This window comes from Mustelus asterias, chromosome 4, assembly GCF_964213995.1.
Source record: "Mustelus asterias chromosome 4, sMusAst1.hap1.1, whole genome shotgun sequence".
NCBI lineage: Eukaryota > Metazoa > Chordata > Chondrichthyes > Carcharhiniformes > Triakidae > Mustelus > Mustelus asterias.
Window position 1 is genome coordinate 38807432 of NC_135804.1, and position 18217 is coordinate 38825648.

The 18217-nt window shown below is 40.0% G+C and overlaps 1 protein-coding gene across 1 annotated transcript in view; it reads left to right on the forward strand.

Annotated features, from left to right (window-relative positions):
• Positions 1–10563, forward strand: part of tent4b (terminal nucleotidyltransferase 4B) — a 76306-nt gene extending 65743 nt beyond the window's left edge. Inside the window, exons 10-12 of the mRNA XM_078210867.1 lie at positions 562–749; positions 3581–3748; positions 6697–10563. Coding sequence (XP_078066993.1) covers positions 562–749; positions 3581–3748; positions 6697–6876 — 536 coding nt within the window. The 3' untranslated portion in view covers positions 6877–10563. The remainder of the gene's footprint in view (positions 1–561; positions 750–3580; positions 3749–6696) is intronic.
• Positions 10564–18217: the final 7654 nt, after the last annotated feature.

Consider the following 18217-nt stretch of genomic DNA (forward strand, 5'->3'; position numbering starts at 1 on the left):
GAATCCTAGGATACATTTCATCAGGCCCAGGGGACTTATCGACCTTCAGTTTATTCAAAACTGCCAGGCCATCCTCCCTCCGAACATCTATTTCCTCCAGCCTATTAGCCTGTAACACCTTCTCTTCCTCAAAAACATGGCCCCTCTCCTTGGTGAACACTGAAGAAAAGTATTTATATTACTTTTTCTATTTCCTTAATTAGTTTGTATAGCTCCATGTCTCAAGTGCTTCCATTCCAGGCTGAAAAGCTCAAATTTCTCAAGTTATTCCTTAAAATATCATCCTGTTAATGCCAATGTTCATCATGTAATCTTCCCAGTGGCCACTTTTCAACTATAATTGTAACATATTACCAGACTAGTTAAGTATGGCAGAATCCCATCTCTCTGATATTGGGTAAGCTCAGAGGTCACTGAATAGTGATTTCTTGGATGCTAATAAGATGAGAACATTGTGGCTACATTGTGAGGTGAATATTGATCTGTAAATAACTGTTGAAGAAATGGTGATTAAAATAAAGTAAGTTCCTGCAATGAGCCAACCTTTTCCTCCTTCCTCAGGGAATGATGTAACTTTGCTAGTTGGCCCACCACAGCTGGATAAATGTAATAACAATATTTCAGAATGTGCAGTCGTTGGCCAGCCCGGAAGTAGGACCTCTGAAACATCTCTTAGCAAAAACTCTTCTAACTCATCGTCTGCTCCACTGTCCTCTGCATCTTCTACCTTATCCAGTTCAAGTGATGTTGTAAGTAACCAAACTGTTGGTTGTGTGTTTAGGTATCCTTTGTGGAGGTAAAAGTATTTTATGTCTCCATTTAAAAACTTAAATGTTTCTTTTTAAATGTAGCTTGCAGGACAAGTAGGATTGTAAGTAAGAAGGAAAATAAAGTTTATGGTTAATATATAAAAACAGTAGAAAATGTACAAATAATGGGCCCACAAGGATATCTGTCAGCACTTGATGATCGTTACTGTACTTTGGAGGTTATTTCTTCACTGATCCAGTTCTAAGGTGGTTAATCCATGCTTGATTTGGAATGTTGTGCATCTGCAGTGCACTTTAAATGGTTGAATGGGAGTATTGGACTCCTGTTGTTGGCAAAGAGCAGGATTGAAACCTGCTTCCTTGAAACAAAACCATTGCAACAACCTGTTGTAGCACCTAGACTATTGATAAGTTATTTTCCTTCTCCCATTTCTTGTTTTTTATTGCTTTGTCAATAAGCACTTCAAAGAAGCACTGAGGACAGCGAGGGCATAGAATATACTCTACATGGTAGACAGCAAAGTCGCTCACCAAGAATGACTTTAGGGGGAGATGGTGGCATAATGGTAATGTCATTGGGCTGGTAATCCTGAGGCCCAGGCTAACGTTCACGGTTTCAAATTCCACCATGGCAGCTGGTGGAATTTAAATTCAATTAATAAATCTAATTTAAAAACTAGTCTCCGTAAGGTGACCATGAGCCATTGTTGGTTGTTGTAAAAACCCATCTGGTTCACTAATGTCCTATTAGGGAAGGAAATCTGCTGTCCTTTTCTGGTCTGGCTGGCATGTGACTCCAGACTCTCAGTGGTGTGGTGACTCTTAACTGCCTCTGAAATGGCCTAGCAAGCCACTCAGTTGAAGGGCAATTGGGGACAAGAAGTATATGCTCACCTTGCCAATGATGCCCACATTCCATGAAAACCTTTTTGAGAGCACCACCACTGACTGAACTGGCTGTGCCCTGAATGATATAGTAGGTGGTATGAGAATCAAAGTGAGGGCAAAAATCTATTCTCATCAATGCCAATCCATTTACCAATGGATCTGTCCATGACAGTCTTATTTTCAGTGATTACCGCACAGTCTTTGTGGGGGTGAATTCTTGCCTTCACCACCTCCATCATGTTTGCCTCGTGCGCTAAATGGAATTGACTCTGAACCGATCTAGCAGTTCAAAACTGAGTCTTCTACCAGAATCTCCAACCTCATGGCCTGGCATATCCCTTGCCTGGACTGTAGTGGTTCAAGAAGGCAACTCACCATCACCTTCTTGAGGGCAGTTAGGGGTGGGCAATAAATACTTGCCTAGCCAGCGATGCTCGCATCCCTTGACTGAATAAAAAAATTTGCCATCAATCTGGGGAACTAACCTTGGTTCAATGAGGGGTGCATTGGAACATGTCAGGAGCAGAGCCAGTTGCAAGTGAAAATGAAGTGCCAACTTGAAGCTACAACATGGAACTACATTTGTACTAAATGGCAAAAAGAACATGCTGTAGACATGGTGGCACAGTGCCAGGGACCCAGGTTCAATTCCAGTCTTGGGTGACTGACTGTGTGGAGTTTGCACGTTCTGTGTCTGCATGGGTTTCCTGCAGGTGCTCCATTTTCCATCCATAGTCCAAAGATGTGCAGCTTGGGTGGATTGGCTGTGCTAAATTGCTCCTTAGTGTCTTGGGCTTGAGCTGATCAGTGCAAGTAACGTCCATGTCATACAAGTGTTGGATTATCTCCAACAAGAGAGCCTAACCAACCCCAACATTGACACTCATTGTCATTACCATTGTCAGGTCCACCACCATCAGCATCCTTTGGGAGGGGGTGGGGGAGTCATCATTGACCCGGGACTTGTTGGATCGGTCACACAATACTGTGGTTATAAGTGTAGGCCAAAGGCTGGATATTCTGTGACAAGTGACTCACCACCTCCAAAGCATTTCACCAAGTGCAAGGCACAAGTCAAGAGTGTGATGGAATGCTCCCCACTTGCCTAGATGAGTGCAGCTCCAGCAATATTCAAGAAGCTTGACACAATCTAAGACAAAACAGCCCATTTGATTGGCACCACATCTACCACCTGCACCACAGGTGCACCATGATGTTATTGTGTACCATCAGATGCACTGTCGCAGATCGCCAATTGTTCCAAATCCACTAACTCTTGCACCCAGAGGACAAAGGCAGCAGGTGCATGGGGACACCACCATCTGCAACTTCTTCCAAGTCTTGCACCATCCTGACTTTGAGATATGTCATGATTCCGTTGTCATTGCTGGATTAAAATCCTGGAGCTCGTTTCATAATAGTACTCTGAGAGTGCCTTCACCATAAGATCTACAGTGGTTCAAAGAGGCAGCTCACTATCTGTTTCTCAAGGACAGTGGGGGATTGTCACCCTGCAGTGTAAATATCTCCCACTTTTTATGCCTTTTAGCTTTGACAAAGAGCCATCGGGACTTGAAATGTCAGCTCTTTTCTCTCCTTACAGATGCTGCCAGACTTGCTTTGATTTTCCAGCATTTTCTATTTTGGCAGTAACTGCTGCCTTTATTAGCAATGCCCAAATCCTGTGAATAAGTTAAAAATATTGGTTATAAATATGGTTTCACAGTAAATTTCAGATTAACACGTCAAAAGTAAGTTGTTTGTATTTTGGCTTGTATGATCTATAAAGTTCTAAATAAGAGATGCCAATGTTTCCACCTAATGCAGGTCCCAGCATTATATAGGGTGGTGTTATCAGTTGGAGTGCTTTTGTTTGTGGTATTTGTGCATGATTTTAAATGTAATTATGTTTTTACACCTAGGATTCTGATGGAACACCTTGCAAAACCTCCAAACAATCTGGCAGTCGCCAGTCCAATACTAATAAATCAGTGCCACAAGAGATCCCAGCAGAATCATCTCCACCGCCAAGTTTGAAAATGAAGCATAGTACATCGAGCAATTCAACAAGCAACAATACTGAAGCTCAGGTTTGGAATTATTCATTTTGTGGTCTGTGACTAGTGTGCAATTTGATTCCAAGTAGACTCCACTTTTATGGATTCGTTCTGCGTCAATTCGTGCTTTAGGTTGTGTTTGAGGAAATTTGCTTCATGAGAGAATCTACTTGCTCTCTTCCGCTATTCTTAATTCCCACCCCTTGCCACCCTCCAAAAATCATAGTGTTCTGTAAGATGTACTAACAATCATATTACACGAAATACTGATAAAACAGACATTCTTTCTGTTATCCTACATCACAAAATTCACCTTTGATATTTGTGTCCCTTGACATTTCTAACATTGTCCATGTTGTTCTGATGTTTATGAACTGATACGTTCGTTACATTCTTCTCAGCTTCTTGCACTCATTACTTAGTATCTTGTCACTTGGATATTTTCCTGGGGTCGGATATCTTCAGGTCATCTTGAGCCAGTTGGAAGTCGAGGCACCCATTCTGAAGTGCCAGTGGTTTCTTGCATCATTGAAATTAGTTTGAAATGAATAGAAAGATCTGAAGTGACAAATTTCCACTAGGATCATATTTTTCCTGTTTTGAAGAAAAATATTTTTCCTATATAAATATTGAGGTGTGCACGAATTTTTAAAAATCTACATTTTAATTTCTAATTCTGCTAAAGTCAATGGCATTTCTAAAGTAGAAATATATAGAAGTTAAGAGTGTGGAAACAGGCCACTTGACCCAACTACTATGTCTTGACATTAACCCTTTTGTCCAGATCACATTTTTGTTCTGATATTTTGTTACTATACCTATTTCAAGGCTTTAAACTCCAGGAGTTACGAGGCTAAAAGTTTACTTCACTGCTGGTTTTATGGAGGAAAGCTTTAGCTATAGTTGGCAATCAACACCGCACTCTTGCCCTCTTGACTATCTTTCTAAATTATTGTTTATGGTGGAGTCAGAAAACAAAATACTTATTCCACATGAAATGGACAGTTTTATATCAAAGACCAGCTGGCCAATGAGACCTGCCTCACACCACAGTGGTTGGAGATTTGTGACTCGATACTTCCCCCTATCGCAACTCCATGGATCCGCCTTGGAGAGGCAAAGAACCCAAGCTAATTCTTCCTCCTTCAACCATAAAAAATCCGCCACTTTCTTCTGCCCCCCACCCAAAAAAAACATTGGGCCTGCTGGTGAGCTTTTAAAAACCTTTAGTTAGAACCCATTGCCCATTCGGCTTCTGGATTTTCAAAAGCCCTGCGCCTATTTTTCAGGCAAAAAATGAGTACCAGCAGTTCAATGTGCTCATGTCCTTAAATTGAGAGGGCCTTAAATTGTGGAATTCCTAGAGTATGTAATATGTGCTGAAATGAAGATTTCATATATAAATTGCTTACCTGTTTGTTTTCTGAAGAAAGTATTCTCTACATATTAACATCACAATTTCCTTTTAAAGTTGCAATGTTCAAGGGACCCCTCTATGCAGATATGCCATTATAGCAATGCTGGTCTCCCAAGAAGTGCTGGAGTAGTATCTTTAGCATAGTAGAATATAACGAGACCGATCTCAATTTGGGGGAAAACTTGTAGGATTAGGTAGAGGACTGGGAGAACAACTGAAGGCACTGTTGAAAATTTTGAAGGAGAACATTAAAGTAGGGTATAGCTATAACAAGCTGAATGGTGTCGGGAGATAATCCCCAGAGTATAAAATTAAACTGACTGGAGGTGTTCCACTAATGATGGAATAAAGAAAATGGGGCAACTTGCAGTAGATCAGTGTTGCAAAGTGGAAGATGTGGGCTGAAACTTTGATATGGGGGTGTGGAGACAGTGGAGGTCAGTAATAGGAGCACTAAGATCCGGTATGAGGTGATCCAGTTTGGGAGTGGCCATAGAAGGCGAGTGGAGGAGGCCGAGGCAGCAGAAAACCATAGCTTTAGATGCTCATTCAAGAATTTCTCTCAACAGCTGGCAGATATGAGGGTTTTATGACCCTCGTATATGAGAGTATTATGAGGGCAGATATGAGGACACAGCCTCAAAATAAGGGGGAGTCAGTTTAGAACCGAGTTGAGGAGGAACTTCTCTCAGAGGGTAGTGAATCTCTGGAATTCTCTGCCCATTGAAGCAGTGGAGGCTACCTCGTTAAATATGTTTAAGTCACAGGTAGATAGATTTCTGATCAATAAGGGAATTAAGGGTTATGGGGAGCAGGCAGGTAAGTGGAACTAAACCACTATCAGATCAGCCATGATCTTATTGAATGGCGGGGCAGGCTCAAGGGGCTAGATGGCCTATTCCTGCTCCTATTTCTTATGTTCTTATGTCTTGGGGACGGGAGGAAGTTTGTATAATGAAGTAATGGAGATAAGTTTGGGAAGTTTTACTTTCAAGTGTAAAACACTAAATACAAACTATGTGGAGATGAAAGAAATGTTAGTTTTTCTGAAGGCTCTTTCCATTACTGATGGGCTTCTTAAAAGTTTACAGTTTAAAAGATTTAATAGCCATCCTATTAGGCACTTGATTAGTATACAAAGGAATTCTTTTTCTCTAGGAACATTTTTTTTCTCACTGGGTCTGAAATTACTGGAAAATAACTCGAGCTAGAAAAGAATTGATAGTGGGATGATGGAGAAAAGTGTTGCAGTATACCTGCAAACAGAATTAACAGACCAATAAGAAAAAACTTGCTTTTATATCATACCTTTCCTAAATGGACATGTCCAAAGTACTTCACGGCCACTGAAACACTTCTGAATTTTAGTCACTGCTGTGTTGTGGTGCTGGTGAAATATACTTAATTGTTCAACGTAGTATGTAGAATTATTTTCAAGGTGAGGTAAACTGTGATTTGTGTCACATGCAACACTTTCTGTTTCAGCATTTTGTATTACTGATGCATAATACTTTCTGCTAAAGGGATAATGTTTTGTTGACTTTAAGATATTGTTTTATTCTAGCATGGTGCAGCAAGACTATTTTGTTCATCTATCAAAGGCTTCCAAGGACAGCAGAATTCCAACCATGTTGGAAGTGTATCAAACAAACAGAATCCAGGCAACCAACCACATCAACAGCACTGTCCTAGCAAAAAGAGGAAGCACAAAGGAGACGCTGCTTCAGCAGACTTATGTCGGTAGTCTGTTTTTGACTTGGTTAAAGAAAATTCCTGCAGTGATCCCATAAGCTACGGAAGACTGGTAGCGCTCGATGGGATCTTCTCAGACTTTCCCAGGAGTATGGATTTTGATTTTTTTCCAGATTGCCATAAAATGATCATGGGTTACAGTGGTTGTCACAAACATTGCTTCCCTTTTTAGATGGGCCATAAGCTGCAGTGGAGCAGACTTTGAAGATGGAATCGATGCACAAAAATACCCCTACCCCGGGTTTAAGATGTAATGGAAGTTGATCGGAAAAGTGTGTTAGAGGATCTTAAAATTATTGAAAAGCAAAATTTCCGTTGCCTCCTTTGCAAGGGAAATTTTAAATGTTACAGCAAAATGTATACTTTGTGCACGATTTTAAAATTATTTTTGCATATACTGACATTTTTATTGTGTATATACAGAAGATTGTATCAGTACAGTATTTGCATTAGTAACCTTTGTGTTTTCAGTTAACGGTTTTTACATGTCATTGCAATTTACATTTAAAATTGAAATTTTCTGTGTTGTTAATTTAATTGATCCCAAGGATGTTATCTGATACTGCTTATATAATGGTAAGAAGGCTATATGGTAAGCTTAAAAGTGCTTTACTAATACTTATCCATGTAGCAACTTCCAGATTCATTTATTGGTCTTTGAAATAGAAGATATTGCTCCAGCAGCTGTTGAAATACACTTAAGTTAAAGGCTTTAAGTAGCACATGGCATCTGGAAAAGTGAAACGCAACATTTTTAATACTGTTTAATTCTGTATGCAGCATGTAGAAATTTGTACAACTGTTAAAGATGCTGTATGAACAGAATTGTTCCTATCAAATATTTTGAAGGAAGTTTTAATATTTCCTTGTCTCAGGTGTAATAGTAAATATTCATATTGTATTTTACCAAATGGAGTGATCACAAAATTTCCTTCTAAATACATCCTTATAGATCTGGCAGCATAAATCTGTGTTGGTCCCAATTTCTGGCTTTTCTATGTTGTGAAAGTACAAATTTTAGTTGAAGTCTAAGAACAAGTGGTACCACACTTAATTTCTTTTGGCAATAATTTCCCAGCATTCGACAGAGTTATTTTGTTCCTTGAACTTTTATGCATGCATATCTGTTGAGCCCTTCAATCCTGGTATAATTCTGACTTGAATTCTTCATACGTAAAATCATGACCAAATAACATTCATCCAACTAAGACCCAGTAAATGTTGACTAGTGATATGTGTTTACACAACTTGTAAACTGAAACACTACTAGAAAGGCTCACAGTACAATTTTCTTCTTAACTGTGGATGAATTTGGTGCTTTAAAATCAAATACCAGAAACTTCAAGCTTCCTGTGGTGATGATGGGGACTGTACCGGGAAAGACATGGACTGAATAAAGCCAATTGGAGTGGAGAGGAAAAATCAAATGTTCTCCTTTTTTTTGTTTGAGTTATTTCTTCAAAAACTTTGCGGTTGGTTTGTACACGATGCAAAAAAAATGCAGAAAATGGACACAGGATTGGTAAACCAATGGTGAACACTACCTATATTGCTCAATTATACAGGCATTTTAATTCATAGGTAGAATAACAATCTACTTAAACATTGCGTTTGGAGTGAGGCAGGATCCCATCAGAGGTTCTTGATAACTGAGTCCCTGTCAGGATGCTTCAAAGTATTGTTCAGTTCAGCACTGAGATTTTAATTATAAAAAAAACTTCACAATCAGTCTAAACCACAAGGAAGTGACTCTTCAATCAGCTTCATTTAACAGCATATTGCAAGCACCTAAATGACCAAACTGCTGGGTGTCCCACTTAAGCCTATGGCAAAGTAGATACAGCTGGAAATGTAGATACAAATAATACAACATTGATGTTTCCACACAAACTCACCATTTACACTTACACTTGCTTCAGATTTCCTGTGAAGGCACAATATGATGCAGATCTTGTGCTGTAGATATCCCCACGATGAATTATTACCAGAGATGGGAAAAAATCTTAACTAAGACTATTGTTTGTAGGTATTGATCTCAAAGCTGCGACAAATATCTTTAGATTTAAAATATTTTAGACTTTTGTTTGCAAATATACATCAGCAATACAAGAAAATTATTATCCAATAACTTGAATTAAGTAAATCTTGACCAAGTTCATCTTTATTTTCCAAATATTACATTGAAGAATGCACTTTTTTAGCCTTGGTTACTACATGTAGAAATTGATGTGTTATCTTGCTTGAGTATATGCTGCTGATTTATTTTTTAACAATCAATACTATATAATAGATGAACAACAAAATTATTTAGGAATGAATGGAAATTTTGCTTCATCTGCAGCTAATTATATAATTTTTGTCATAGGAAATAGTCTTTCACAATTTTTGACCATACAATGCGTGACATTCTGGCTGTTCGGCAGTGGTTTGTACATTCACAGCTTGTAACCTGACTGAAATAAAAGGGAACTTAAAATAACTGCATAACAAACAACAATAAGAACTCTGAATTGCCATAATAGATCGAGCAGTAATTGAAAAATAATATTGATTCCATTGAGAATCTTTGCCAGCATTTTAGAAGTTTTGTGAGTTACGTGAAATGATTTAAGTAATAAATTAACCTCTATTTCTGAGACAGCATCACATCCTTGAAGCAACGTATGCATACTTTTGAAAATGAAAAATCAAACTGGTTTATATGGTTTGCCTTAAACTTTTTTATAGTCATACAAAGTATAAAACTTGCCGAGTTTAAAACATCGATGACTCTTGAACAGTTGACCTGTTTTTACTGCTTAGCAATTTGTGGTTTCCTATCTGTATCTTGTATTAAATTTGCTTGGCCACTTCATCTTTCATTTTACACCATTTTACAAGGTTTGAGTTCCTGATTAAAATATGTGATTATGGCAAAGCCAGCCTTTAACTTATGTGCTGTAACTTAGGATGTGCAATGTTTTTGTAATATGAACTGTACTGCCTCTGCAGACAATGCAGGGAATACATAGAAAATCACAGATTCTATAAAGAGAAAAGATGAGTTGATGCTGCTAATGTAAATCCTTCATGAGACTGGAGTTCTAATTAAAGTTCTAAACAGAAGTGTTGAACCATCTTTTCCGTTTATAGACGTTGACCAATGGTTGTGTATTTCCTGAATTTGCAGTTTGTTTTATTTTTTGGAATAGTCTATAACTGCAAACTCATCACATGACATTTTTCTTTGAACAGTTTTAAGTTTCTTTTCCTCTTCTGGTGACTTATTAACACTGTTCAGCTGGCTAACAGCGGTTTTCTTGTTTCCACCAACCCCTCTCCCCAGATTTCTTTGTATTGATTGCTCTGCTGGTTCCACTTTCATTTGTATTTTTATTTCTGTCCAACTGTCAGTTACGATTTCTAACTTAGAATAATGAGACCTAGTATATTGCATATGTCCTGCCTCAGCTGTTGGACCTCGACCCCCAGTAACTTTAAAATTGCTGATCTAAGTTTTGTAGTCCTTCCATTGTTTCACTTTTAGGTTTTCACCGATTAAATGTCTGTCCTAGCAAGCATTGTTCCGATTTTTTTTTGAATGATTTGCAGTCTTGTAATTGATTCTCCCAGGAGAGATCTCCTGTTAACTCAGGAGTTTACATGTAATTGCTAATAAAATAAATTGTCTTCCCAAGTCCATGACGTGCTGTCTTAAGTTTGTTTTAAACTAACCGCATGTGGACTTTGTCAGGCTTTTCAGATACATGATGATCTCATTTTCATACAATGTCAGTGCAGCTTCTGACCACACATCCACCTCCTGTAACATTACCTGACTCAGCCATTATCTCAGCTCACCTGCTGAAAGCCTTATCCACGTCTTTGTTACCGCTGGACTGGACTATTTTAATGAAGTCTTGGCTGGGCTCCCACATTCTACCTTCTCTAAGCTTGAGGTGATATAAAACTCTGCTGCACGAGTCTTAACTCGCATCAAATCCCATTCACCTGGTGCTTGCTGAGTACACAAGCTCCTGGTTAATTTAAAAAATCTCATTCTTAACTGCCCAATTCCTCTTTGGCTTTGGCCCTCCCTATCTCTGTAATCTCATCCAGTCCCACAACCCTCAGGATACTTGCACTTCTACAACCCTGCCTTTTGAACATCTCCAATTTTAATTGCTGCACCATTGCCAACTGTCTTCAGTTGCCCTCCATCCTTATCTCTCAAAATATCACCATCTCTTTACCCTGCTTTCCTTTAAGAAGCTCTTTAAAACCTCCCAGTTTGAGCAAACATTTGGTCATCTGCCCTAACATTTTATTATGTTGCTCGGTGTGTTTTGTTTTCTTATTCCCTTGTTAAGTGCGTTGGGATGTTTTATGACACTAAATGTACTAAATAATTGCAAGTTGCAGTTGATGGGTGGAGACAAGTGGTGGATCTGGCCTTTAATTGTGCAAGTCAACATTGTGAACAATTGCTGAGAAAATAACTATTGTGGCAACTACTGAACAAAAACATAGAAACTGCACTGAGAAAAGATTGCACTGGAATTCTAAACCTCTGAAAGACTGCAAAGGCTTGCATTGAGTGATAGTAAATATCTTTGAAGTAAATATACAGGTGGTGCATTTACCTATATTTTCTCAGGCATGTTCTACTGAAATTAGTGTATGTGGCTTGAACAGTGTCATTGGCACGCCTGTCAGTAGTCAACAGTCTATTGGACAAGACAACAGTTTGACATACACTGATTTTTTTTAAAAAGCTGTCAGGAAGAAATGATTAATGACAACCATAACATTCTTTTAGGTATATCTTCCCCTGCTTTGGAGCATGGAGATATATACTTAGACAACAATAATGCTCAATAGTTTTTTTGCAAGAAATTCAGATTGGATGTTCTTGTGGTTTAAACTTTGGGCACAGTCTTTGATTTTCCAGCTCAGGAAAGTGATTCCTGATGACAATGTTGTATTTTTTTTTCCAAATGAACATTGAGATAGTTATTTCTCACAGGTGAGTGTAACATTTGCCAAAAGAAGCCTGGCTTGCCCTGGCCTCTGTCAGCACCATACATGAGATCTTTCAAATTCCAGAAAGGCAAGGAGGATTTCACTTTGCTCTTGGCCTGAGCAATTCCCCCAAGAAGGGCATTTTTAGAATGATACTTGTAAAAGATAAAAACAGAAAATGTTGAGTCTGATCAGGCAGCAATGTTCCAGTTAATGACCTTTTTTCAGAAACTAGAAAAGCTAGAATTGTAACCAACTCTTGTCATTTAATCTCAACCACCTTCCTATCCAAACACATCTTCCATTTTTTTTTTCCACCATTTCACTTCTATTTCAAACTTTTCAGTGCTGATGAAAATCATTGACTTGAAATGTTTAGCTCAGGACACAGTAAGAGTTTTAACAACAGGTTAAAGTCCAACAGGTTTATTTGGTAGCAAATGCCATTAGCTTTCGGAGCCCTGCTCCTTCGTCAGATGGAATGGATATCTGCTCCCAAACAAATGTGTATTGTCTGGAGACAATACACATTTCTTTAACCTGTGCCTAATGTTCCCTCCACTCACATTGTCTGTATCTTTCAGACTTGATTAACTGTAAAGATTCGCATTCTAATCAGTATTCTGTAAATTGATTTTGTGTCTGTGTGCCTTGTTTGGGAGCAGATATCCACTCCATCTGACGAAGGAGCAGGGCTCCGAAAGCTAATGGCATTTGCTACCAAATAAACCTGTTGGACTTTAACCTGGTGGTGTTAAAATTCTTACTGTGTTTACCCCAGTCCAACGCCGGCATCTCCACATCATAGCTCAGGATAGACAGCATCAGTGGAGAGCGAAAGTGTTTTCAGCATTTTCTGTTTTGATTTTAGGTTTTTCAGCATCTGCCCTGTTCCTGTAAAAGATGAATTGATCTGTTCAGATGAATTGATCTGTTCAGGTGAACAGTTAAATAAAATGGTGAAAGTTGATAGTTTTTCATGTTGGTGGAAGAACATGCTGGTAATAGAGTTAAGGTGAAGATTGACTACCAAAGTCAAGACTGATATGTTCCTGATATATCGGTGTAAAAGGCATTGAAGTCTCTGATCAGCCATGATTTTATTAAATGGTGGGGCAGGCTTAGCTGGCTGAATAGCCTATATCAGCACCAGATGTGTCCAGTAAGCACCTGTCCATGGCCCCAGTTCAGTTATCACTTCAACAGTGACCCACCTACTTGTGTAAGGATAATTGATTCAGAAGAGATTGAAACTGCAGCTCAAAACCTAACCATGTTATTATTTGTATAAAGCATTGCTATCTTGGTAAATGTTCTTCAAAAAATCCTTGCCTTGAAGAAAATCCAGACCTGTTGGCGGTGATGGTAGCTCAATCATAGTTGCACTGTTGCAAACATCTTCGGACACACTGATCATGTTTTGTCAGATCGCAAGTTTGTCCAGTATATCTTTCAATATATATTGAAGCACCATGACACATGCAGTTACTTTTGCCATGATTTGGCTATGGGTTAGTGGGGGAGCAAATATTTATGCTAGGCAGGTCTCGCAAAAATATTTAAAGAACTGTTGGGACACAACCTGGAAATGGAAGATCAGGAGTTTGGTAGCATCCATATTAATTGTTAATTTCTAATAGAAAGTTAACGTGGCTACTCAGAATAAAAATGACGAAAGTCACCAGAAGATACATTCCTGTAGTGGTGAAACAATAACTTACTTTCTGTGCCACTAGCAGCTAGAATCATAGAATGGTTACAGAACAAGGAGTCCATTTGGCCTATAGGATTTATGCCAGCTAGCCCTATTTTCTTGTAGCCGTGCATTTTCTTTTCTCCAGATAATTATCCAATTCCTTTTTGAAAACCACAATTTAAACTGCTTCTACCACATTCTTTGCTTAGTGCATTTCAGATTCTAACCACCTGCTACGTGGGAAAAGTTCTTTCTCTGGTTTGAGTTATGAGGAGCGGCTGGATAGACTGGTACTTTGTTCCCTGCAGCATTGGAGGCATATATTTATAGAGGTCTATAAAATAATGAGGAGCATAGATAAGGTAGAGAGTCAACATCTTTTTTCGAAGATAGGGGAATCTAAAACTAGAGGGCATAGGTTTAAGGGGAGAGATACAAAAGGGTCCAGAAGGGCAATTTTTTCAGAGTGGTGTCTGGCAGTAGTAGTGGCGGATACAATATTGTCTTTTAAAAAAACATTTAGATAGTAAGATTGGTATAGAGGGATTTGGGACTAGCTTAGTGGTTAAAAACTGGGTAACATGGACAAGTTGGGACGAAGGGCCTGTTTCTATCTGGTTCTATTAACCATAGAATTCCTACAGTGCAGAAGGAAGTCATTTGGCCCATGAAGTCTGCACTGATTCTCCAAAAGAGCATCTTACCCAGGCCCATCCTCTACCCTCCCCCCCCCCCCCCCCCCCTTAAACACAAATCCTCATAAGCCTATGCATTTACCATGGCTGATTCGCCTAACCTAAGCATCTTTAGACCGTGGGAGGAAACAGGAGCACCTGGAGGAAACCCATACGGACACTCTTGAGAACGTGCAAACTCCACAGTCACCCAAAGCCAGAATCAAACCCAGGTCCTTGGTGCTGTGAGGCAGCAGTGCTAACCACTGTGTCACTGTGCTGCCTTGAATCAATGTCCTTTTTTTAATTTCAAAAATATACTTTATTCACACAAAAAAAAACTCTCCAATAAAACATTGCAAAATTACAGATCCAAAAGTCATAAAGTGTAAAAAAGAATCAATTTTACAGTACAATACCGTGCTCATTTACAAAAACATTACATTCCGTTACATTTCATTTCTTAAAACTATATACATGTGTCAGAGTTTACTGTGTGCCGTTATTTTTCAGGTTGGCACACAGTTACGCAGGCCGAGGGTATTCTGCAGTTACCCGGCCCTCGGTCTGCCTTGGTTGAGACGCTTTACACGGTGGCCTTTCCCCATTGTGCCTTGGCGGCGGCTGCCCCAAGCTTGAGCACGTCCCTGAGCACGTAGTCCTGGACCTTGGAATGTGCCAGTCTGCAACACTCGGTCGAGGACAATTCTTTCAGCTGGAAGATCAGCAAGTTTCGGGCGGACCAAAGCGCGTCCTTCACCGAGTTGATGACCCTCCAGCAGCAGTTGATATTTGTCTCGGTGTGCGTCCCCGGAAACAGCCCGTAGAGCACAGAGTCCTGTGTCACCGAGCTGCCCGGGACGAACCGCGACAAATACCACTGCATCTCGTTCCAGACCTTCTTTGCAAAGGCACATTCCACAAGGAGGTGTGCGACCGTCTCATCAGCCCCGCAGCCGCTTCGAGGGCAGTGTGCGGTGAGGTTGAGCCCTCGGGCGTGCATAAAGGATCTGACGGGGAGTGCCCTTCTCACCACCAGCCAAGTCTTGGTGCTTGTTTGTGAGTTCTGGTGATGAGGCATTCTGCCAAATGACATTGACAGTCCGCTCAGGGAACCATCCGACAGGATCAGCCGTCTCCTTTTCTCTCAGGGCCTCAAGGACATTACGTGCTGACCACTGCTTGATAGCCATGTGGTCAAAGGTGTGAATCAATGTCCTTTTGTTCTTGACCCTTTCACCAATGGGAACAGATTATCCCTAGCTACTTGCCTGGATAATTTTGAACATCACTAAGTTGAAACGTCATCCTGGTCATTTCTATTTCTACATGTTTCTCTTTTTTTTATACTTTTCCAATTCAATCAAATCAAATCCAATTCAGAGTCTCAACAAGTTGAGACATTTCAGATCCAGGCTGACAAGACAGGACGGGAGACCAAAACCACCCTGTCCTGGGCCTGATCTACATGAGTCAAGCTGATTGGAGAAGGGGGAGGATCCTCCTCCAAGACTTGAGCTCATTTGCATCTTAGCCAAAAGGCCGAGATGCCGCTTTTAAAAATTGCTTCATATGAAACATATGAAGCCTCAGCGTAATCTAATGACCTCAACCAAGTGCAGGTGATCCATACTACACTTGATCTTAGCCAAAAGGCCGAGAAGCGAGTATAGCATGTGGTTACAAAGGTTAGTTGCCTTCATTGACTGCGGGATAAGGGATAGCTGCTGGCAAACGAAACAGACGTGACTTCTGTCTCCAGGAAATTAAAGACTTAGCCGCTGGATATGTCTACTATGTTGGAAAATATCGTACTTCAATGGATGTTAAGCATTGTTAGGTGAGGAATGGCAAATTCTTTTGTGGCTACAATACCAATTAATGCTCCTCCAAAGACAAATTAATGCTCCTCAAAGACAAATTAATTATTCGTCTAGATATTTGTTGGATCAGTAGCCACTTTGATGTGAAATGGTGGATTGGTCCCTTTTCTCAAAATAAATCAATATGTTTAATTCTTCCCAACTCTGCGATTCTGAAAGTATTTTTTTTCCTTTGCTGGCCCAATAGCCAGGGGGAAATTGAAAGAGCTCAGAATGTAATCCGCGTTGGACACAATGCAAGACATTTACTCATTAGATTCAGCATCTTCCTAAATCATCACAAACGTTTGAAAATTCATCAAGCTTAATGAAGTGGTGGTGGTCTCAGTCACCTTCCTACAGACCATTTAGTTTAGATATGTCCAGAGTGCTGTAAGGAAGGGAGTTCCAGGACTTAGATCCAGCGACATTGAATGAATAGTGATGTAGTTCCAAGTTGAGGTGCGTGGCCTGGAGGGGAACTTGCAGGTGGTGGTATTCCCATCCATCAGTTGCCCTTGTGCTTCTCGGAGGTAAGGGTCAGGAGTTTGGAACATGCTGTCAAAGTGTCCTTGGCAAGTTGTTGCAGTGCTTCTGGTGCACACTTGCCACTGTGCATTGGGCATGTTTATTGTGGTACATTAGTGCCCGACAGGGAGACAGCTTTCTCCTGGAAGGTGTCAAGTTTCTTGAGTATTGTTGGAACCATACTTATTCAGGCAAGTGAAAATTATTCCATCAAACTGTTGACTTTGTGTCGTGCAGACGGACAAGCTTTGATAGCACTTTCCAAAGCTGTGGGCTTTACTTCCCAGAAGCACAAAGGCAGCTGATGCATGGAACATCACCACCTGCAAGTTCCCCTCCAAACCACATACCTTGACTTGGAACTATATCACCATCCTTCAATGTTGCTGAACTCCCCATCCCAGAATTCCCAGATTTTGACCTAGTCACTGTATTTACATCAGGCCCATTTAAATTTCTGCCCAATGATAACCCTCAGAGTACTGATAGTGGGGGATTTGATAATGGAAATGTCATTGACTATCAGATTTTCTCTTGTTGGAGATGCTCATTGTCTGACACTTGTGTGGCATGAATGTTACTTCCTACTTTACAGCCCAAGCCCATAGTCTTGATGCATACAGACGTGGACATAGACTATTTCAGTATTTGAGACAATTGGTACTGAACATTATGCAGTCATTAGTGAACATCCCCACTTCTGACATTATGGTGGAATGAAAGTGATTGATGAAGTAATTGAGAATGGTTGGGCCTACAGTGATGTCCTGGGACAACCACAAACATCTTCCTTTGTTCTAGGTCTGACTCCAACCAGTGGAACATTTATTCCCCTTGATGTTCATTGACTTCAATTTTGCTAGGACTCTGTGATGCCACACTCGGTGTCACCTCACTTCAGGAACTTAACTCTCTCTTGTCTGTGTTTGTGTGAAGTTGTACGAACTAAGGAATAGCATGATGGGAAAATTGGTCAGCTATTTGATACAATATAAGCAAGGCTGACTCCGCATAACTTTAAGACTGTATGAATAAATAAAACAAGATAAGGTCAGGGATGACGGAGTCACCGACCTTCTCTGTTACACCAAAGGACAAGATAAGGGTATGAATGATGAGACAAAGAGTTCCAGGAGGTCAGCAAGTTGTGCCATGATTAATGACATTGCTTATGATTCTATTACTGATCAAATTCCTGAATATGCTCTGGTCACGCAAACTGATAATGATTATGTATAAATACTGAACTGATTCTTTGTGTAATTGCGGACTTGAGGAGGAATTAGCAAGTTGTACCAACTGCTCTCTGAACTCAAGTTTTCAGCCAAAACGGCATGCAGTCTTTCGTAAATAAAGGCTAGTTATTTAGTCGAAATGAATTTTGTTGAGTCTTTCTATCACAGTCAAGAAGCAGGAAAGTTTCCACTTCAACATTTGGACCAAGGCTGAATTGAGGTGAGGAGCTGGGAGGTTCTTGCAGAACCCAAACCGAGTGTTGGAGAAGGTGATTGCTGTGCAAGTGCCACTCAATAGCACATTGACGACCTACTATTATTTTGCTGATAATTGAGA